Source organism: Phocoena phocoena, chromosome 6 (assembly GCF_963924675.1).
Source record: "Phocoena phocoena chromosome 6, mPhoPho1.1, whole genome shotgun sequence".
NCBI lineage: Eukaryota > Metazoa > Chordata > Mammalia > Artiodactyla > Phocoenidae > Phocoena > Phocoena phocoena.
Window position 1 is genome coordinate 60,469,388 of NC_089224.1, and position 24,108 is coordinate 60,493,495.

The 24,108-nt window shown below is 39.0% G+C and overlaps 1 protein-coding gene across 3 annotated transcripts in view; it reads left to right on the forward strand.

Moving 5' to 3' along the window:
- The window catches only part of SPATA6L (spermatogenesis associated 6 like), a 45,535-nt gene that overhangs the window by 10,287 nt on the left and 11,140 nt on the right, over positions 1-24,108 (forward strand). The window contains exons 4-8 of one of the 3 annotated variants that reach the window (XM_065879288.1): positions 1,867-1,908; positions 10,968-11,092; positions 18,827-18,904; positions 21,317-21,556; positions 23,628-23,730. In XM_065879288.1, coding sequence (XP_065735360.1) covers positions 1,867-1,908; positions 10,968-11,092; positions 18,827-18,904; positions 21,317-21,556; positions 23,628-23,730 — 588 coding nt within the window. The remainder of the gene's footprint in view (positions 1-1,866; positions 1,909-10,967; positions 11,093-18,826; positions 18,905-21,316; positions 21,557-23,627; positions 23,731-24,108) is intronic. The other 2 variants (XM_065879289.1, XM_065879290.1) reach the window with 2 other exon arrangements.

Sequence of the window (24,108 nt, forward strand, 5' to 3'; positions counted from 1 at the left end):
TTTTTTGTGGTGAGAACATTTAAGATCTACTCTCTTAGTAACTTTCAACTACCGTATTAACTATAATCACCATTATTGTCTATATTAAAATGTTTTTCTAATATGTTGTGGAAATTATCTTTACTGATTTTTTATTTTTATACCATTTGTATTTTAAATTACTTTCAATATTTAAATTTTATTCTTGGCCTTATAGACATTGAACATGGGCACACTATTTTTTTTTTTTTTTTTTTTGCAGTACGCGGGCCTCTCACTGTTGTGGCCTCTCCCATTGTGGAGCACAGGCTCTGGACGCGCAAGCTCAGCGGCCATGGCTCACGGGCCCAGCCGCTCTGCAGCACGTGGGATCCTCCCAGACCAGGGCATGAACCCGTGTCCCCTGCATCTGCAGGCGGACTCTCAACCACTGCGCCACCAGGGAAGCCCTCACTATTTTTTTTTTAACATCTTTATTGGAGTATAATTGCTTTACAATGGTGTGTTAGTTTCTGCTTTATAACAAAATGAATCAGCTATACCTATAAATATATCCCCATATCCCCTTCCTCTTGTGTCTCCCTCCCACCCTCCCTATCCCACCCCTCTAGGTGGTCACAAAGCACCGAGCTGCTCTCCCTGTGCTATGTGGCTGATTCCCACTAGCTATCTATTTTACATTTGGTAGTATATATAAGTCCATGCCACTCTCTCACTTCGTCTCAGCTTACCCTTCCCCCTCCCCATGTCCTCAAGTCCATTCTCTACGTCTGCATCTTTATTCCTGTCCTGCCTCTAGGTTCTTCAGAACATTTTTATTTTTATTTTTTTTAGATTCCATATATATGTGTTAGCATGAGGTATTTGTTTTTCTCTTTCTGACTTACTTCACTCTGTATGACAGACTCTAGGTCCATTCACCTCACTACAAATACCTCAATTTCATTTCTTTTTATGGCTGAGTAATATTCCATTGTATATATGTGCCACATCTTCTTTATCCATTCATCTGTCGATGGACACTTAGGTTGCTTCCATGTCCTGGCTATTGTGAATAGAGCTGCAGTGAACATTGTGGTACATGACTCTTGTTGAATTATGGTTTTCCCAGGGTATATGCCCAGTAGTGGGATTGCTGGGTCATATGGTAGTTCTATTTTTAGTTTTTTAAGGAACCTCCATACTGTTCTCCATAGTGGCTGTATCAATTTACATTCCCACCAACAGTGCAAGAGGGTTCCCTTTTCTCTACACCCTATCCGGCATTTACTGTTTGTAGATTTTTTGATGATGGCCATTCTGACTGGTGTGAGGTGATACCTCATTGTAGTTTTGATTTGCATTTCTCTAATGATTAGTGATGTTGAGCATTCTTTCATGTGTTTGTTGGCAATCTGTATATCTTCTTTGGGCTCACTATTTCTAAATATATTTTGAACTCAGGAAATATTAAAAAAATGTTGTTTTATGTCTAATTTATATAGTCATATAGCATACTGTTTTAAGCAAAATAAGCTTTTATAGGTTGATGGATAACAGTTGTATTTTGAATTTTTTAAATGAACAGTAGTATGTTGTTATTTCCGTGATTTATGAATACATCTTTAAGAGAGAAAGTATCATATTTTGTCAATATTTTTCAGGAGACAAAATGCTATGTTTTTTTTTGTTTTGTTTGTTTGTTTTAAATGCTATGTTTATAAGTCAGTTATTCTCACCCCATGCCCCTAATTTACTGGGTCTAGAAATACCTGAATCATTGTTGGTATGCCACTGACTATCAGTAGTAGTAATGTAAATGGGGTGTTATGGCAGTTTTAAACTTAGTAATTAATGAAAAACTCTGACAGTATTCTAAAGTATTAATATCTCATTTTTCCTTTTTAGGCTTTCTAACCAGGTTTGAGTTAATACAGCTAGTGCCTCCAGGTAATGTGCCAATAAATGAATTTCTAAATTAGTTTAATTTAAATTTAAAAGGATTTTGGCATGACAAAATGGGGACTGGCATTTAAAAGCTGTGCTTTATATAACACATGCTGTTTACCCCCACCAGTCTGTTGAGCTTTGCCCACTTTCAGAAGAGTAACTTTATGGGTTTGAAAAAGCAGTAAGCATAGCTTAAACAGGTTCTTTGACCTTCCATTTTTTCATAATTTTATCTAATAATCATCAGATAATTTTTTTAGTCCTGGCTCAGCTTCTTTCAAGTGTTTGCTTTTGGCTGTGTCGTAATTTGTAGAGTGAGTGAGTGAGAGTGTGTGTTTGTGTGTGTGTGAAACCCAAAGCCATCTTCTCTGTTGATGCTAGAACAGGGTTGGCAAACGACAGCCCCCAGGCCAAATCCAACCTGCAGTCTGTTTTTGTATGGCCTGTGAGTTAAGAATGGCTTCTACATTTTTAAGAATTAAGATTTACTTCATATACTATAAAATTCACCATTTTCAAGTGTACAATTCAATTGTTTTTAGTATGTTCACAAGATTGTGTGACCATCACCCTATCTGATTTTAGAATTTTTATTACCCTCAAAAGAAACCCTCTACTCATTAGCAGTCGCTCCTCATTCCCTCCTCCTTCCAACCCCTAGCCACCACTAATCTACTTACTATCTCTAATTGATTTGCTCATTCTGGACATTTCATGTAAATGGAATCACAATTTGTGCCCTTTTATGTCTGGCTTCTTTCACTTAGCAAAATGTTTTCAAAGTTCATCCTTGTTGAAGCATATATCAGTATTTCCTTCCTTTTTATGACTAAATAATGTTCTTTTATATGAATATGCCGAATTTTGTTTATCCATTCATCAGTTGATAGACATTAGAGTTGTTTCCCCTTCTGGATATTATGAGTAACGCTTCTGTGAACATTCATGTACAAGTTTTCACACATGAAAACACATGAATACGTGTTTTCTGTTCTCTTGGGTATGTATTTGGGTATATACCTAGGGGTGGAATGGCTGGGTCACATAGTAACTCCATGTTTAACTTTTATTTTTTTTTTTTTTGCGGTACGCGGGCCTCTCACTGTTGTGGCCTCTCCCGTTGCGAAGCACAGGCTCCGGACGCGCAGGCCCAGCGGCCATGGCTCAAGGGCCCAGCCGCTCCGCAGCATGTGGGATCTTCCCGGACCGGGGCACGAACCTGTGTCCCCTGCATCAGCAGACGGACTCTCAACCACTGTGCCACCAGGGAAGCCCTCCATGTTTAACTTTTTAAGGAACTGCCAAACTGTCTTTGGCTTTTACATTTTTAAATGGTTGGAAAGAAATTTTTTTAAAGGAGAATATTTATTGATACATGAAAATTATATGAAATTCAAATTTCATCATCTGTGATGTTTTATCCATGCTCATTCATAGAAGTATTGTTTATGGCTGCTTTTGTGCTGGAATGAGAGTTCAGTAGTTGTGACTATATGGCTTGCAAAGCCTAAAATATTTATTCTCTGGCCCTTGCAGGAAAAGTTTGAGACCTCTGTGCTGGAATCATGGGACTTTAGGAGGAAACTGTTCTGTGATGACTTTGTTTTGTGTTATGCAAGAGACCTGAGCTAGTGAGAGCAAGTAGGAACTGCCACCTGGTGACACCACTTCTCAGAGTTTCTCAATGTGGCTGATTATCTGGTGATTTTAGAGTCTGTGTGTATGTGTGTGTGTGCATGTGAGAGAGAGAGAGAGAGAGAGAGAGGATACCTAAAACTCAGAAACATTTCTAATACTCTTCTCATATTTGCTAACATAAGCTTTGCCCTTTCCCTTCCCAGCTTCACAGTTTTAACTTGTAAAAAGCATCCCCAAATGCTGAGGAAACCTTTATTTATATTTTGGTGAACATGTTTCTTGCTATTTCTCTGTGGTTAGAAGAACACATGGATATGGAATTTTTACGTAAATAATGTCACATACATTTTCTTCTCTTACTAACTTCCCCAATTATATGTTACTGTTATACTGTAATTTTTAAAAACAGATTGAAAAGCATTATTTTTGGTATCATGAAGAATTTCATGAATTTACTTATGTGTTTTTATAGGTCTATAAAAAGTCTGTAAATAATATTTGGGGTTTTACTTTTTCACTCTACATTGTTACCTGTAGGTAACTTATTTGTCATTTTCAATAGGTATGTATTTTCCATAGTGTTATTACCAATCTTAAATTGATATTGCTGCTCATTAGGATTTCTTTGTCTTTCATATATTTATAACAATTATTTTTTCTCTTGATATATTTGTAAAGAATAGAATTGCTAGATTGAACCATATCTTATAACCCGAGAGTAAACTGATCCCCAGCAAGTTTCCATTATTTCTACTGCATTCAGCACTGTATAGAGTGCCTGTTCCCCATATCCTAGCTAATGCTGGATGCTATCATTTGGATTTTTTGTGTTTATAAAGTGTGTAATAATTCTTTAAAATATATTTCACCATATTTTCCGGTCCCTTCTTTTTAGATATGATTTGTGACAACCTTAACATTTTAAATTTACTTCAGAAATTTTCCATTTTCCCATATTATAATTTGTTTTCTTTCTTTCCTTCTGTATAGTATGACTGTCAGTGTCCTTTGATTACTTGTGGAGTGATGTCTGCATATTAACATTGCATTTTGGTATAAATTCCTGATATTTTCACCAAAGTTTTAAATCAGTTATGCTTAACACATATGTATTTCCCCTGTTTTGTTGCATTATTTTGATATTTTATTGTGTGAAACTTTCTTTTTCTTAAGAAAGCATAGGAGAAGGAAGGTGAGTCTGGTAGATGCCTCAGCTAAAGCAGAGGTGGCTGTGGAGGCTTTTATGAGGATCATGGCCCTGCCTACTGTGGCTGCTCTGCAGCAGGTCAAGGGCCCCAGTGGAGTGGAGTGGACCCAGTAGTCTGTAGTTCTTTCTTCTGCTGCTTAGTTTGTTGGCAGAGGCATGTCCTGAAAACAGATAAGAACCCCACTCTCGGTGGGTCTAGGGATGGACACACTTGTATATGTCAGTGCTTTCTTAGGTAGGCAGAACAGAGGGAAGATCAGAGATGCCTCCTACCTGCTTTTCAGAAATTCTCACTGAATGTTTTTTAGCCTAAAAGTAGCAGGCTAAAATCAGGGCATTGAGTTTTCTTCCATAATTTTTTTTTTTTTTTTTTTTTTTTTGCGGTACGTGGGCCTCTCACTGTTGTGGCCTCTCCCGTTGCGGAGCACAGGCTCCGGACACGCAGGCTCAGTGGCCATGGCTCACGGGCCCAGCCGCTACACGGCATGTGGGATCCTCCCGGACTGGGGCACGAACCCATGTCCCCTGCATCGGCAGGCGGACTCTCAACCACTGTGCCACCAGGGAAGCCCCATTCCATAAGTTTTTTATTTGACCCAATTTTATGTTCAAACGTATGTCACTGTTAACTGGCAAGTTATATTTTAGTATGCTAACAAAATAGAAGCAGGACCATTTTGATCTTATTTAATTTTTCGTGAGTTAAAAAGATTACCCAATATCTATAATAAATATCCTCACTGTAAAAATTGTAAATAACAAAATAATATAAAACGAAAAGTAAAAATTCACATTCTTCAACAACCTCTGACAATAATTACAATTAACAATTTGTTGTATATCTTTCTTAGGCCTTTTATAATGCATTTAATATGTATAATGCATTTAGTATATTCAACCAATTCTGAAATATATAGACATATACACAAACACACACTCACATATATATACATAAATATTAAATATGTCTAATATTTAGTATATGTTTATTTAATGTATATATGTATATATATAGGTTGAATGTATATTTCCTGCAACTTTTTAAAATTTGGTATATTTTTGACTGCCAGTTTTTTTTTACTTGACCGGAAATCCACCTGTGAGAAGGTTGCAAGAATGGTTCAAAATTGTGATGACTGGAGAATATTGAAGCTGGGTGCATGCTTACAGGTTATAACTCAGAAGTTAATCAGATACAAAGTGGGGGCTTTATTGTACTTGTCTTCCTTTTGTCTACAATCCTTCAATTTCAGATTGTAATTTTAGTGGAATTAAACTTGAATTGCTTGATATAATTAATTTTGTTTAGCTTCAGATGCATTACAGATTGATCCATTAATTTGTCCAACATATGTTTATTGAAGGTGTACTTAGAAAATGCCCTACACTGTGCCATTTCCTGGTGGTATGCCAGTGGCACCAGGTACAGAGTGGTGATGGTGAGCCGCCTTGATCTGCTGGTTCTTGATACTAGCTAATTAAGTAAAAATTATTTGCTTAAAGTCTCAAGTGGACTGTGCTGTGGGGTCCCATGGGCCACATTTAGGTTCTCAGGGAACAATTCTTCTTTGGCCGAATTGTTACCTTTTCATTTTGTTGTAGATATTACTGTATTTGATATTGTTTCATAGCACTTTCAAACACACTTACTATAATCAAAAGACATATTATGACCATTAAGTTTGTGATACAAGTACCTCAGATTTGCATACAACTTTACTTCTAAAGAATGAAGAGATCCAATGATTTGGCTTAGAAGTAATAAAGACTCCTCTGGGTCTTCAGTTTACGAAGATGGGAAAAAGCAAATAGACACAGGAGGGCAGCATAATTCTGTTTGACAGTGAGCTTGGTGCTTTTTTTTTATTGACCTCTTACACAGAAACTTCTACTTTGGGATAAGTCATGTATATTCAGTCCAGCTGTAAAATGCTCTTTTTTAGTGGGCACCCATTCCGTGAATCAGAGCTTGATTTTTTTTTAAATTAATTTATTTTTGGCTGCGTTGGGTCTTCGTTGCTGCTCGCAGGCGTTCTTTAGTTGCGGTGAGTGGGGGCTACTCTTTGTTGTGGTGCGCGGGCTTCTCATCGCGGTGGCTTCTCTTGTTGCGGAACGCGGGCTCTAGGCACGCGGGCTCAGTAATTGTGGCTCACGGGCTCTAGAGTGAGGGCTCAGTAGTTGTGGCACACGGGCTTAGTTGCTCCGCAGCATATGGAATCTTCCCGGACCAGGGCTCGAACACGTGTCCCCTGCATTGGCAGGTGGATTCTTAATGACTGCACTACCAGGGAAGCCCCAGAGCTTGATTTTATACTTCATAGTGATGTTTACTAGGCATCAGCAAGGAAAGAACTCCTGCCTCAGATGATCTGGTTTTGAATTCCTGCTTTGCCATTTGGCATCATGACAAGTGTCTTCAACTCTCAGAGCCTCATTTATCTGTAAAGAAGGAATCAAGTGAGACTCCATATGGGGAAGCAAGCTGTCAATTCTGATATGCTCTCTAAATACTAGATGTTTCTAGAAGCAGTATCGTTATTAAAATTATTATTTCTCTTAAAGTCTCATTTGTTTCCTTTTTCAGAGAGAAGTTTTTCACTAATGGCATTGACGATGTCCCTGTCTGTGCCGTTAGCCTATTAAGAACACCAAGCTTTTTCAGGCATTTTACTTGGCTTATGAGACTTGCTCAGCCTGTGCACATGTTTATTTATTATTTATAACCTAGGCTCTTGCTGTAACATCCCCTTGGTGTGCTGACATTTTCACACTGGGTGGTAGTTTGGATCTTTAGAAAATGACCAAACCAGACAGATAGAATTGAGAAGCTTCACAACCTTCTGTTTCTCTAAGCCTATTTCAGTTTCTTTTTTATTCCAGTGATTCCAAAGATAGCAGATAACTCACTTCCAATTCTCGGACCTCTCATTTTTATCTTAATTCTTGCTAAATGTATGAATAGTAAGTAATAGCTATCATTTTGGATGCAGTGACAAGAACTAGCCAAAAACATATGAAAGGAAAAAGGAAAAGCCCACTGTGTAGAGCATCATAGCAGGTGTTTGTTCCCAATAGGAACATACGATCGAAAACACACGATGTTTGTGCAGACCAGCGTAGTGTGGGGAGCACTGCTGAGCTGGTATCACAGATCATGGAATGTATGATGCTAATTAAGTTAAGAATCTCAAGGTGAGATTATCCTGGATTTAGAGTGAGCCCTAAATCCAGTACCTTTTTTTAAATATATGTATAAATTTATTTATTTAATTTTTTGCTGTGTTGGTTCTTTGTTGCCGCATGCGGGCTTTCTTTAGTTGCGGCAAGCTAGGGCTACTGTTTGTTACGGTGTGCGGGTTTCTCATTGAGGTGTTTTCTCTTGTTGTGGAGCACAGGCTCTAGGCGGGCTTCAGTAGTTGCAGCATGCGGGCTCAGTAGTTGTGGCACACGGGCTTAGTTGCTCTGTGGCATGTGGGATCTTCCCGGACCAGGGATTGAACCTATGTCCCCTGCATTGACAGGCAGATTCTTAACCACTGCGCCACCAGGGAAGTCCAAAGACGGACAAATCTTTAAGGTAGAGATGACCTCGGTGTGTTTGAGGGACAGCAAGAAGGGCAGGAGGGATGCTATGGAATGACCAAGGAGGAGAGTGATAATAAAGAAAGTAGGAGAGGTGATTAGAGGCTTGACTATACAGAGCCTTAAAGGCTAGGATAAGATGCTTAGATTTTATTCTAATATGATGGCAAGCCTATTGGAAGGTTTAACCACGTGAAAGTCACAATCTGATGTAACCTCACAGTGTGTAGGGAATAGATTTGAGTTCAGGAAGAATGGAAGCAGGGAGACCAGCTAGGAGGTCGTGGCAGCAGTCCAGGAGAGAGGAGGGTGGGGGCTTGGATCATGGTGGGGGCTTGGACCATGGTGGTAGCTGTAATAATAGAGAGAAGGGAACAAAATTTAGATTTATTTTGGAGATATAGTCAACAGAACTTGCTAATGGATTGATGTAAGGAGTGAGAGTGGAATCAAGGATAAATCCTAGATTTTTGGCTTGAGTAACTAGTACTGGTTCCTCTGATGGGAAGGTAGAGGAGAGCTGATTTGTGGAAAAAAGTCAAGAGTTCTATTTTGGACCTGTTATTTTGGAGATACTATAAGACACTTAAGGTGAAACTTGAAAGATGAATAGAATTTCAGCAGGATGGGGAGGAAGAAAGGATGTTTTGTAAGAAATAGCATAAGCTGAGGAAGTACAGAGCAGATGAGGGAAAGACACATCATCAGTCCTTTGTGGCTGGAGCATGTCTGAGAAGGGAAGAAGAGAAAGAAATATGATGAAAAATGTAGAACACATTGTTTTTGCACTTTGATCCTTGTTAGAATCCAAACATTCATATTAAATGGAATAAGTAGGAAGAAATTAATCCATCATATTATTTGATGTAAGGTCAGTTATTTTCTACATTTGCACCAAAATATACCCTCATCAGAATTCTTCAGACAAATAAAATAGGAGTCACAAAACAGTAAAGTTGAGACAGGCTGGGACCTGGGACCCTTTGCTACAATGCCTACACCTGGACACATCTATCCTCCAGCAATGAAACACAAAGAAACTATATGGGACTAAAAATAACTGCGTGCATGGGCAGTTGGGGCAAATTCTGGACAAAAGATACAAAGAGACCAAAAAACCCACCTGCCACTTCTGAAGAGACTGGAGCAAAAACAGGGTGTCGGGGAGCAAATGCAGGGTCCTGAGCATGCCGCCTGCACTCAATACACCCCACTGGAGGGGTGGGCAAAACACCTAAGCCACCCTCTGGCCTGATCCCTGGACACACCCCTACCCTCACCCCCTTATAAGGAACCAGCTCGTCCGGCGTCTGGGACGGAGCAAGCAAGGGAAACATTTGGTTTTGCTCCCACCTGAGGTCGCAGGGGCCCCAATAAAGCCTTGCCTGAGTTTCTTATCTGGCCTCTAGTCAATTGCTATTGATTGGGGAAGGCCAGGAACCCTGGTCAGTATCAAAGCTACCTCACTGACTACAGCTAATTTTTTGGTGGTGCTCTGTACAGGGGCCACTCTTGGTCCAAACCACTTGTATAGCACCTGTTTTGTAGAAGGCACCTTCTCCATCATTTAGCTCAGTGATTCTTAATCATATTACACCCAAGATGATCTTTTGGTAATGAGTATTTCATACTATCTCTTTTACCGTACTGAAATAATATTCACAGTTAATATAACCAATTATATAGGTCACTGCAAAAAATATATAGTATTCCAGCCATAATATAAAGGAGAAATACAAAGGAAAATTATTTAAAATAAAATGACATGTATACTAATATGTAGATGTTGAGCAAAATGTAATATTTGGATGTGATATGATTTTCAAAATGCCAAAAGGGTCTTGGTAAATATCCAAACAAAGCAAAGTACACTTGTTCCTTAATTTACCTGGTACCTGTATTCCTGAAAATTCAGTGTATTTTTAAGTTGTACAAAAAAATGCTTTGTGTTTATATGTAACAGTTAGATTCCAGGCTCAGATAACTATAAAAAGTTTTCTTGCCTGAAAGAATGTCTGGTAGGGTGTTAAAAAGTCGAGCAGGAGTGTCTTGAGCATTGCAGGATACCTTGAACTTTGGTTCCTGCCTGTGAAATTTCTCCACAAATTTCCAAAATGTCCCTGGGTTTGTTACCAGTACTGCTGAGAACCACAGCTCTGGCTGTTCTCTGAGCCATTGGGATGCTGACATTCCTACATCACAGAACACATGGAACCCTAGTCTACACTGTAACCTTTGAGTGAGCAGGGCATTGTCTGCCTGTTCTATCCCTAGGACCTGGCCCACGGTATGTCCTTACAAAACATTTGTCTCCTTAGAAAACATTTGTCGATGTTGGATGGAAAGAGATGGATGGAAGGTTTTCCCTTTTGTTCTATTTTGTGGAGCAACCCTTTAGGTAGTCTTTTTCTCTGCAGTGACTTGGGAAGGCTTTTAAAAATTATGCATGAGACAAAAAGTAGTAGAAGTCGTTGCCTCTTGAATAACAGGTGCTGTGATCAAAATGTCTATTTTTATCTGAGTGCCGTCTCTGCCATCACTTGTCTAAGCTTTTATTTTGTTGAACTCAGGGTTGTAGATACATCATTTTCAGAACATAAATCTGCTTATGCCTTTTTTCCTTTGTTTCTAGCGTGGGAAGAGTTGGCCTATTATGAAGAAAACACGCGGGACTTTCTCTTCCCTGTACCCAGGCTGACACCTTCGTACCCTGGGCTGTGTAGGGAGGTGCTCATGAAGACAGTTGAAGGTTTTCCGGTAAGTGATCTGTGCCCAGCTGGGCTTCTGTTGGGAGAGGGATTCTCGGGACCTGAACATTTTATTCCTGACAGGACCAGTTTGTGGGCAGATCACTTCATCTTGGTTAGTGCCCCTGATGTTCTCTTCAGCAGCCCTGATTAGATGCCCCACTCAAAATAATAAATGATACTGATTCCCACTATTGATCTGAGATGTGGGAGTCTTTTTTTTTTTTCATTAAATACATTCATTTTCGCTTTCTTCCCACATCGAAATACTCGAAGTAACCAACATTACTGTGGATTGCCCTGGTTCCTGTAGGAGTACCATATTTTAGCACCATTTATAAGAATACAGATCAAGGCATTTTTCATTATATAAAAGGTCTTAAGTACAAAAAAATTATTTTAAAGTTCAAAATTAAGCTCAAACACCCCTGGTTACTGGGGAAAAGATTGCCGAGACTGTGGTTATCTCCAGCCCCATATCCTTTCCTTGGATTACCCATGTTTTGGCGAGTTCACCCCTGTGTCACAGCTACACTCAGGAAATCAACAAGAGTGAGATAAAGCTCTGGTCAGTGTTCTCCCTCACTATTAATGAGCATTCAAAATATGGAAATATACAGATGGCCATAAAGGCCTGGTGACAGAGATATACGTAATAAATGGCTTGTTGATATGACTTTTCACTACAATTGTCTATTATCTCCAGGCTTAATGACCACTCTGTATAGTTCAATTATACTTACTAACCCATCCCACCATTCCCAGTAATAAATTTCAATTTACCATGAAAAAAAAAGCAAATGGCACAGCTTACCTTCACCCTCCCAAATGTGGCCAGGTCTCAGGCTGTGGGACCTTGCATACTTAAGGACGTCACTTTGTGACTGCAGGCCAGTGAGCAGGCACATTCATACACACGCATACATTCCTTCTGGTCATGGCCGAGCCTACCTTGCTCCTACTGCTACTGCTACCAAGGGTGGGAGCAGCCAAACCAGTTTAGTTTTGTGCTTCTCATGGCTCCAAGTTATTAACTGGATCACACAGGTATTAATCATCAGCTGCCCATGTCTTTTTCTTTTGACCTCTCACTGTTGTGGCCTCCGGTTGCGGAGCACAGGCTCCGGACGCGCAGGCTCAGTGGCCATGGCTCACGGGCCCAGCCGCTCCGCGGCACGTGGGATCCTCCCAGACCGGGGCACGAACCCGTGTCCCCTGCATCGGCAGGTGGACTCTCAACCACTGCGCCACCAGGGAAGCCCCTGCCCATGTCTTAATTCACTGCATAACTCAGCACTGGCTCCCTGATCTCTCCAGCCACTCAGAAGAGATCACCGAGGTTTTCTGAAAGAGTTAAGCATTACATAGTCTTCTTCTGTTAAATAGGCAACTTAAACTTTAGAAAAAGGAATTTGCAGAATCCAGGCACCGAAGTCTTCCACTGGTTCAGACTTTTATCCTTGTATAACGTAAGCCATGGAGGTCTGTCAGGCATGAGATGTGGGAGTCTTATCTAACCATTCTAAGTCACTGCCATATTCACACCATCACATAGTTATAAAAAGGTTTCTTCTTTCACCTCTTTTTTTAATTAAAAATTTTTTAATTGAAATATAGTTGATTTACAGTGTTGTGTTAGTTTCTGGTGTATAGCAAAGTGATTCAGTTATATATATATATAATTATTCCGTTTTATATATATTATATATAATATGTTATTATTTATATATATTATATATAATAATGTGTTATTTATATATATTCTTTTTCAGATTCTTTTCCATTATGGTTTATTACAGGATTTTTTTTGAATTAATTAATTTTATTTATTGTCTGCTGGGTTGGGGTAGGCTTTCTCTACTTGCGGCGAGCGGGGGCTACTCTTCATGGTGGTGTGTGTGCTTCTCATTGCAGTGGCTTCTCTTGTTGCAGAGCACGGGCTCTAGGCACACAGGCTTCGGTAGTTGTGACACGTGGGCTCAGTAGTTGTGGCTCGCAGGCTCTAGAACACAGGCTCAGTAGTTGTGGTGCACGGGCTTAGTTGCTCTGCGGCATGTGGGATCTTCCCTGACCAGGGCTGGAACCTGTGTCCCCTGCATTGGCAGGCAGTCTTAACCACTGTGCCACCAGGGAAATCCCTATTACAGGATACTGAATATAGTTCCCTGTGCTATATATAGTAGGACCTTGTTGTTTATCTATTCTATATGTAGCAGTTTGTATCGGCTAATCCCAAACTCCTAATTTATCCCTCCCCCACCCCCTTTCCCCTCTGGTAACCATAAATTTGTTTTTGTGTCTTTTTTCATCTCCTCTTAATGCAGACTAACTGAAAGATTTAATATCCGTTTATTTAATCATAGCTATTGTTTTAGTAACAATAATAGTAAAATAGAGTAGTGATAGTAATAATGCTACCTCTCACTTATTTTGTGCTTGGGTTTTTTCATGTGATATCTTATTTTCCTCATAACAGTTCTTAAGTCAGCCAAGGCAGATATTATGGTCTCTACTTAATGGAGGGGAAACTGTCAGAGGTTCACAGACTGATATTATCGAAGGATCTTAAAAGATACAGCAGTTATTTTTTTTTTTTGATACAGCAGTTATTTAGTTGATTATCTAACTGTTTGGGGGGCATTATCTGAACCCAAATTCAAAATATTCATTTTGATGTTATCTGGGATGATTTTTAACACTGCAGAAACTCTGACAATTTTCTTTACTTTTATGTCACTTGAATGACCTGTTTTAAGGGCCACATCCTTGTGAATTATAAAAAGCATACTTAATACTCAACTTTTCTGTTACTGCCCCATGAATCACCATTATTATAATTTAATAAAGTGTTATTGTCTCCATTTTGTTGAGAGTACTGTGCAGAATACATAACACGCAGGACCCCTGTTTCTAGGATGTTTATGATGACAGGACTTCTAGTTCTAATACTTCAAACAGCAGGCATTCATCAAAAGTTCTCCTAATCTGAATTCCTAATGAGCATAACTTTAAGTCCTCCAATAATCTTTGAAGGTTTGGTGAATATCACTGACATTTTTTTTTCTCAGAGATGTTCTTTGTGTATCACTTATACCCATGGTACTTGTGAGATGCTTGTCTTTATTATGTTGAGTTATTGGGATTTTGCTCTTCAGAAGCAAAAAGGGATAAAAACTAGTGAGAATTAGGTGGGAGATACTCTTTATATTAACTTTGGTTTGCCCAAGTTTTCTATTAAATAAAATCTATCTGCAAACACTGGGCTGGTATCCAGCTAAGTATCAAGACAAGAAGAAACACACTTTCTCATATTTTCCCAAATGTTATCTTTGTTTAACTTTATGGGCATAAGTAGGGAGAAGAACCTATGGAAGCTGTGTTTGTAGTTATTCATAAATGCAGGTAATCATAAGTGAAAGAGCTTTAGAACTGCAGGGAAAGATCTTCATGCATTAGAGGTAAAGTATCAATTCTTACAATGAAGTTAATGAAAGTATACTTTAAACAATTTGTAAAAAGATAGAGAAGCTCAATTTCTCTATGTTCTATAAAGCAAAATAAAACCAATTGCTGAAGCTTTACTCATAGCTGACATTCATTGCATGTTCGCTAGATGCCAGGCACTGTGCTGAGCTCCTTACACGGATGATCTTGTTCAATCCTCCTTAACCCTGCAAGGTGGCTACTGAAATTTTCCTCATCTTAGGCATGGGGAAGCTGGCATGGAGAATTTATCAAAGGTACTCAGAGTCACAGACCTGGTGAGCAATGGAGCAGGGATTCTCATGCTGGCCTGTCGGGCTTCGAAGTTTGCACTCGGTCACTGCATGAGGCTAAATCTCTCATGTTTATTTCAGCCCAGGGTCCAATTTCTTTTCATTAATGTTGTAGGATATGAGAATAAATGACATGTGCGGGTCAGGCAAATCATTCACTTCATTTATTTTCTCTTCTTAGTTCATTAAGAATTAGATTTATTTCCCCCAATAAAGTGTGACTTTTTCTTTGTACTTCCATATTTTATTTCATTTCACTTGTTATGCTAACAGCCTTTTTTGCCTCCTTTTCCTGCTGAGGTCAAGAATTCTGAGGAGGGGAATATAATCTGTTTTTTTGTTAGGTAAAGGCTGAATTTGTAAATTAAGCGGAAACAATATTTTTTTAATTATTAATTTTTAGTTAATAATTTCCATTTTTCTTTAGTGCAGTGATTCTAGGAAAATCCTACTGTTAAATACATTTATTGACCTAACCATCATCACCACCATCCCGTTGCTGAGGGGATTGCACAAGATAGAGCCTGTAAATTTCAGCTCTAAACTGTTATGCTAAAATCAGTACTTCTATGAAAAATACCTTCCTCCGTGTTGTCTGGAAGTCACTGCCAGGAGTGGAGGTCAAATAGGTGAACAAGATGGTGTTACAGGCTGTGGATTCCTTACTGGTAGGGGACCCTCTTCGTCTTCTCCAGGCAAAGTGGAGCTGCATGTATAGCGGTTACGTGTGGACTCAGGTGGTCTGGGTTCAAGCCCAGTGTTGTCACTGAATGACTGTGTGATTTTGGGTAAATTACTTAGTCTCCATGTACCTTAGTTTCTTCATCTGTAAAATGGGACTGGTAATAGTTCTTCCCTTATAGGGTTATTAGGAGGGTTAAATGAGGTAATATATGTATAGTCTTTAGCATAATATCTGGTGTATAGTTAAGTGCACAATAATGTGAGCTGTTATATTTTATTAAACTGTCGTTCAATGGTTAATACTACTTCTCCATGAGGTAGTCTTCTTAATGCCTCAGGGCCACTGGGGACCTGGGGCTTCGCGCACCCATGAGGTTTTGGATTTCCACCAGTGGTGCTGTGGACCCTGAAACTCCCCTTCCCCCACCCTCTTCTTCATGTGGGCAGTCTTGATAACTGGAGGTGAGGCTGTGCCGGCCATGTTATTGTGCATTCTTTATGGAACGCCACCTCCCCGCCGCCCCCCCACCCCGACCCCAATTATTCAACTCTGTGCAGCAACTGGGCTCTTGTGTTTATAAGCCCAGAAATCTTGAGTCACCAGTCCGGGCCTAACACTCTTATGGGCGTACTGTGCATTCTAGAGGCAAAAAAAAAAAAAAAAAGAGGAGGGGGAGCTGAGGAGGTAGGTTGTGCCTGTGAGGACCTGTTCTGTAGACAAGATGAATGTACAGGACTGAATGTGCATCGGAATGAATGAATGCACAGGAATCGAGCTGACTAGTTCATCCATGAAGCCCCCTGAGAGGTAGCATGAGGTAATGGAAAGAGGATGGGTTTTGCTGTCCAACAGAGTTTCAACTCTTGGCTCTACTGATCCCCAGCTGTGTGACACTGGACAGACTAACCTCTTCAAGCCTGTTCCCTCACATTTAAAGTGGGATATAATTGTCGACTACACAGGTTGTATGAGGATTAAATGAGATCGCACATGTGAAAGCCTCTAGGAGCACCTGGTACCTGTCTAAACATGCAGTGCATGTTGGTTCCTTTTCCCTCTAGGGCTTCGGCCGATGCAAATTCTTCTTGCAAGTACTTGGAGTATGTTATATAAGTGAAATGAGCTGTTAGCAACTGGAGGGAGAAGTCACTATGGGTGTGCCTGGAGGGGAGAGGGTGAGGCCAGGCTTCAAGAGACAGGTAGGATTTGGATTGGCAGCAAGAAGAAAGGGAAAGTGTCCCCAGAACAAAGGGGTACCTGGCCAGGCGGTGTTCTCTGGGGGAGAGGAGAGCAAAGGGTCATGTTCAGAGGGGCTGCAGGTAACTGGATGGGGTCAATTGGAGACAGTGTAATTCAGCTCCAAGTCCTGTACCTGTTTTGACGTTTACAAGACACGTGACCTTGGGAAAATTGCTTAATATCTCTTTCTGCCTCAGTTTTTTTTAAAGAAAAATAATTGTATTTTTTAAATATACAGTAAAATTGACTTTTTTGATACACAGTTCTATGAATTTAACACATGTATAGATTTGTGAAACCACCATCATAATCAGGATACAGAACAGTTCCATCACTCCCCAAATCTCCCTCATGCTATCTCTTTATAGACACATCCTCCGCCATAATCCACTAATCTGTTCTCCGTCATTAAAACTTTGTTTCCTCTTGAGAATATCACATAAATAGAATCACATAGTCTGTAACCACTCAAGACTGGCTTCTTTCACGTAGAACAATGTTTTTAAGATTCATCCATGTAGTTGTGTGTATCAGTAACTTGTTCCTTGTTATTACTGAGTAGATTCCATTATATAGATATACCATAGTTTATTCACCTATGAAGAACATTAGAGTTGTTTCAAGTTTTTGTCCAGTTCTCAGTTTTATCATTTATAAAGTGGGTTGACGTTAATAACTGTACTTTCCTTATAGCACTATGAGAATTAAGTAGGATAGGGTATATGTATGTGTATGTATATATATGTGTATGTATGTATATATATATATATATATATGTATCACCATGTTTTAGATACGATGGTACGGAGCAGAAAAAGAAGTATTGATCAATGAAACAAAATGAAGAGTTTGGAAATGAGTATAAATATTTTGTATGAGATATAAAGCATGTTTTCAAAGCAGGTAGGTAGGGAAGGAGAACTTCTATCCATCCCTCCCCCTAGGTAATCTCATTCAGTTCCATGGTCCGGTGTTTTAAATAGAGTAGCTAACTGCGGGGACACAAGTTGCAATGCCTGGATTCAATTACCAGCTCTGCCAGTACTAGCTGGACAAGTTGCTTAAATTCTCTGTACCTTAGCTTACACATCTACAAAGTGGAGATACTACTGGCACCAACCTCACAGGGTTGTTGTGAGGGTTAGATGAGTTAATATATGCAAAGCCCTTTGGTTGGGCTCTGGCACATAATATGTAGTATTATATGTGTTTAGCTATTCTTATTATGTATGTATTTTATTTTCAGCTTTGTTGGTGTATAATTGACAAAACCTGTATATATTTAAGGTATACACATTTATTTTTGTATATACCTTGTAAAATAATTGCCACAATCAAGCTAATTTTTTTTTTTTTTTTTGGCCGTGCTGTGTGGCTTATGGGATCTTAGTTCCCTGACCAGGGATGGAACCTGGGCTCCGACAGTGAAAGTGCCAAGTCCTAACCACTGGACAGCCAGGGAATTCCCACAATCAAGCTAATTAACATATCCATCATTTAACATTGTAAACTGTTGTTTTTGTTCTTTTTTGTGGTGAAAATACTTAACATCCACCCTTTTAGAAGATTTCAAATATAAAATATGGTATTGTTAACTGTTGTCACATTGCTGTACATTCCACTTCTAGAATATGTTCATCTTGCCTAACTGAAACTTTGTATCCTCTAACATCTCCCCATTTCCCCCATCCTCCAGCTCCTAGCAACCAGCTTTCTATTAGCTGTTTCTATGAGTTTGTTTCAGATTGCGCCTATAAGTGAGACATGCAGAATTTGCCTTTCTGTGTCTTGTTTATTTCACTTAGTATAGGGTCCTCTGGTTTCTTCTATGTTGTCACAAATGGCAGGATCTTCTTATTTTGAAAGGCTGAATAATATTTCACTGTACATATATTCGTTATGTATGTATTTTAGATAATGTGTGTAGATTATGCCAACTACAGAAAAGAGCATTTAGGTTCTCGGATGATTTCAAGTTAGGATAGGATGAGCAAAGACCCTCTTTCCATTTTATTTGTTATCTTTTATGCTGTTTTATTTTCAGGGCATTGCTCCCAAAATAGAGTTTTCTACGAGGACAGCCATCAGAGAACCTGTGTTTCTGCATAGAAACAGATTTCTTGTAAGTATAATTGAGAATCCAGTGATAGAAATGTTAGAAATTTTCTCCACAAATTTAAAGAATTTCAGCCTAAACTCGGTTTACCAAGTTTAGATGCAACTGGACAAACAGAAACCTGGAAACTTATTACTAGGTTTGAATTTCCATAGTCAAACTGTTCGTTCAGCCTGTCACATTAGAGTGAGTATGTTTGGCATGTATTCATCATGGCATAATTGGTGGAACAGAATGATCCAGAAGCTACGATCACAAGCTTGATGTGTCGTTTAGTTAGCTTTCGTTGTTGTTGTTCCATGACTTTTACTCTTGATTTTATCAACAGTAGTGTTTCCTTCTTTCCTGTGCTGAGGCTGAAGCTCAGAGTTGTATTTGTGGGCCACCTTTGGTAACAGTAAGGGTCTTGGGGCATCCATGAGCACTACCTTCATTTTACTTTCTTGTTCAGCCCTAATTTCCCCTTCACCCTGACTTCTTTCTGTTTTTGTTTTACCTTATTGTCCATAATTTTGCAACCATGTAAAATCGTTTCTAAAATGATATAGAGAGTTAATGAATATAGTTTGTAGACCTCACCTGGAGTCCTAGAAAATGTGGGCTTTGGGTTAAGAGATACTGAATGAGAAGGGTCACTAATCTGTGCGAGTCCGTCAGTCCCCTGGGCACCATAACTCATAAATGGGAAGCCAGTGGTTAATTTTCAGGAAGGCAATAGCTGCTTTTTAGTCTCTCCTTATTTACCCACTGTTTTCTCCAATCTATTTAAGTGTGCACAGTGATCTTTCAGTTTATTATTCTTTTTCTTCTACTCCACCATTTTAATCTTGTTTTAATCTCCTAATATAGGTCTTCCTATATTAACTTTTTTAAGTGTTAACTTTTAAAAATAATAGCTTTCATTGTTTTCCTATAACAAAAGTATCCCATTTATTTTATACAATTAGAAAATACAGATAAGAAAAAAGGACAAAATAAAAATTACCTGTTATTCTTACTATCTAGAGATGAGCATGAGTACTTTTTTGAATATATTCTTCTGTACACACACACACATACACATATTGTTTTAATTTTAGAAGATTAGGACCATACTACAATAATGATATTATTTCATATCATATTTTCACTTTGAATGTCATGAACGTGTTCTCATGTCCTTAAGTATGCTTAAGCCAGGCAATTTTTCATGGCTTCATACTATGCCATTGTACAGAAGTACCATAATTTTTGGCAATTCATTTTTCTGTTGTTGGGTACTAAGCTGATATATTAGTCAGGGTCCAGTCTGGAAAACAAACCATACCTGTTACTTTAACAGAAAGATTTAATGTAAAAAAAAAAAGGGCTAAACGAGGGTTGGAGGACTGAAAGGAAAAGGGGAACAGTGAAGTGATGGAGATAGTAACTACAGGAAGCAGCTTCCACCTCTAGTGTTGGGGGACCAAAGGGAAGAGGTTGGATCATCAAGAACATAGAAATTGGAGGAAGAAACCCCATAGAAAGGGCACCCAGACATGTGGGGAGGGGCTGCTCTCCCGGGTGTTTCCTCATGATTTCAGAGGGGAGACTCTGATGAGCTGGGACTCAGATCTCTAAGGAGGGACACTACTCATTGCTGCTGTCCCAGGAGCTTGGAGGAAGGATCCTGTGGGTCTAGACTCAAATCTCTGAGCAAGGGGCTCTCTGGCCACCTGGTGCTGTGAGGCTAGTTTTGGATTATGATAGGAAAAAACTATAAACTGGAGCCATTTGCTGCTGTCAAGGTGAAGAATGGTTGCTGGGGTGATGCTGACAAGAACAGAATGCAAAACTGGAAGTCCCCAGTCCCTTCCTCCTCCTCTAGTCTTACGGTCTCCCTCTAGCGCCCTCTAGTGGTGGAGCCTAACAAAACAGCTGGAAAAACCGAAGGGGGTTTGCAGAGTGCCGGGTCCAGTATCATAAAGCTGAGTGTAGAAAGGTGGGTTTGGAGCTGAAAGGAAAGTGCTTACTTACCAATATAGTTGGTTTCTAATTTTTGAAATGTTCTAAGAATTTCTGTAGCTATACATATAGCCATAATTATTTCTTTATAATAAATTCCTTGAAGTGAAATTGCTGGACCCAAGTTTATGCCAAATTCTCTCTCTCACTATATTTCTACATCTGTTAATCATCTGTCTATGATGGGGTGGGGGTGGGGGTATCTGATACTTTCCAACTTTCTCATAATGCAAATAAATCTCACTGCTAATAGTTGAAATATACTAGTGATACTAACCTGACCTGAAGAAAAATTTTTAAATGCCCTTCCTTAAGTTCATGTTTTATAAATCTGAGATGTTTAATCTTCTACCTTAGTTAAAGTTCAATTAAACACAGTTATATTCTGATTGAGTTTTCTTCTTTAAAAATATTGTTTCTTTTTTGGGTTTTCAGGAAGAAAGATGTAAGTCACGAAGGCCTTTATCCACATCAAATGGACCAAAATTCCACTTAAGTAGTATAAAGATGAAACCAAGGGAGAGTAATCTCGACAGACTGCCCCAAGGCATGCAGTCCCGGCCGCCCTCTCCATATTTCACCAGGCGTTCCTTTCAGGACCAGCCAGCTCAACTGAATCTTGGAGATAGTTTCAAAATACCTGGAGAAAGCAAACCTCCATTTGTAGTAAGACATGTGAGCCTAAAATTATTTTTCACAGTCCTTTGGAATGGTGAGGGTGTGAATGAGGGTGGAATAAAGGAAGGTTGGACCATGAAAACAAATGGGTAAGTAAATAAATAGAGGAAATTCAAATTGAATGACAGCTATGATTAAATTATGTTCACTTCCTAGAGTCATTGTCAGGAAAGATGTCTTATGCAGAAGACTTGCTTAGTAAATGTCTGCCATCCCTATTTTTAATTTCTGAAGATTATTAATAGAGAGTGTTATCTACATATGATAACCTGCCACTGTCCAGAAGAATCAATGAACTGTCAGTGGTAGAAGATGCATATCAAAGGCTGGCATATACTCTGTACCAATCTGAAACCAAAGCCTCATCTGTTTTAAGAAAACTGGTTTGAGTTTTCTTAGTGAGGTTGTTGCTTAATGGCCACACTTTTAAGAGCAGGAAACATATGTCTGCAGGAAGATGCAATGATGTGCCACAGTCAAAGCCCTTAATCAAAGTTATTTTAGATTTAGCCCTCAGGAAATAGTAGGCAAATTTAATCACACTTGTTCTCATAGTCTCAAGATTTTTTGAATACTATAAAAGTAAAGGAAAATGTAGAAGAGTTCAAGACAAAAATTGCCCACAGGTTCACCAGAATAATAAAATCATTGTTTAATTTGATACATTTTCTTTTGCCTTTTTTTGGTATTCATAATGCCTTATTTTTTCCCACAAAGTTGTAATTATACTGTATATACAGATTTGTTTCTTGATATTTACAGTTAATATTACATTAAAAACACTTCCAGTATTAGTTCATATTTTTCATGAACACCATTCCACATTCTAGTTCATGACTTATTCTTCAGAATGTTAACTGTTGATATTATTGTCAAGTTGATAATTTGACTTAATGATGATGTTTGTGCATTAGACACAAGAAATGAAGCATGGTAAATCTCAAAGGCAAGGTGCTTTTGAGATGACTGGATATAGAGTTGGTTTGTAGGTAGAACAGAGACGTTGTTTGGCTAGAAAGTACAGGATAGCTGTTTTCTTCATGGTGACCTGGGTAAAAATGTCTGGCAAAATCTAGCAATCACTCTTTAAACGTGGCTTCATACAAATATTGTTGAATTGAGTTTACTGAGTCTGATTTATATCATTTGACATACATTTTTATAAAATACAACTTTAGTGTATGCCATTATGGGCTAAATAAGCTTAAAATCTTGGAAGGTTTCTTAGGGAATTAAAACTTGCTTGATACTTTTATTTAACAAATTCTTATACAGTCTTTACTAATGTGCCAAGCTCTTTCCTAAGTGCTCTTTTATTTAGCCAGATTTCCTGATATCTGAAGTTTAAGTAGCAGCATTAAAATGTAGAGGACCTGATGTTGTCAAGATTGTAAATTCTAATCAAAGTATTTCTTGAAGTAGATTGAAGAGTAATATTATAACATGCTTTCTTGAAATTTAAAAAAAAAACAGAAATAAACAATGTTACAAAGAAACTCCAGCAACTCTATGTCATACATATTCTGGAAGAGTCTCTATTTCAAGTATTTTGACATGTTGTCCAGTGTAGGAAAATACGGTTACCTTAAATAAAATAATACAGTCACCACTATTCTTTTTTTCAAGAATATAGACACTCAGACTGGAAGGGGATGTGGAAGGCTGAAATGTCACCTTGTGAAAATCCCTTGTCTTCAGGGAGGACCACACCTAGGCCAGTACTGCTCAGACTGTTTAGGAACATGAAACTCTGTCTGGTTCTAAAAGAATGTGAAGTAAATGTCACTTGCTGTTTTCTGGGCTGGAGCCTTACCACTGGTTAGAATATGATTTGTGCCTAGTGCTAGGCCATGTCTTCGTGTTCTAACCTCAGTGAAATTAGGGACAGACAGGTTTCCCTGTTGGGTATAACATTTTATATACTTGGAGACTGTGATTTAATCTGTTTCCAACCTCTTTTCTCACCTGCATGACTGTGACTGAGGGGGAGAAAGGCATTACAGGCAATGAGGAGAGGGTAATACAAGCTACAGTGGGTTCAAGTCTCATTCCTTTCCTTTCCTTTCAGGTGGACAGTGCAAAGCCCTTTGGTGAGAACAGTTCAGAGCATCATTCCCAGAAGTCTAGAAGAAAATCTGACTTTTCAAACTTTCCATTTCCAGTGAGAAGAGGTACTTGAGTTTCTTGTTATTCCTATACAGTTTCCCCATGGGAATGAATGCATTCTACCTACCTCTAAGTCTTCTTTCATTCTGAGGAATCACATGTTTCTTTGGAAATTCAGGGCCTAATTCTCAGGTGCCCTCCCGCTGTGGAGTTTCCAGGGAGGGAGTTCCCATGAGCAGAGTCAGCTGAGAAGCTGTTTCAGAGTTCCCCTAGCTGTTGAAGGAGACTGCTCTGAGTAGTGTGACCACTGAGCGTGCTCTAGCTGTGGTTGTTCCCTGGCTGGGCTGGAAAAGCAGGGAGCATCTTGTCCTGGTGGAATCTGCTTGCTAAGGCACCACTGATAGCTAACATATAGGACTCTCCATTTCTCTGGATAGGAAGCA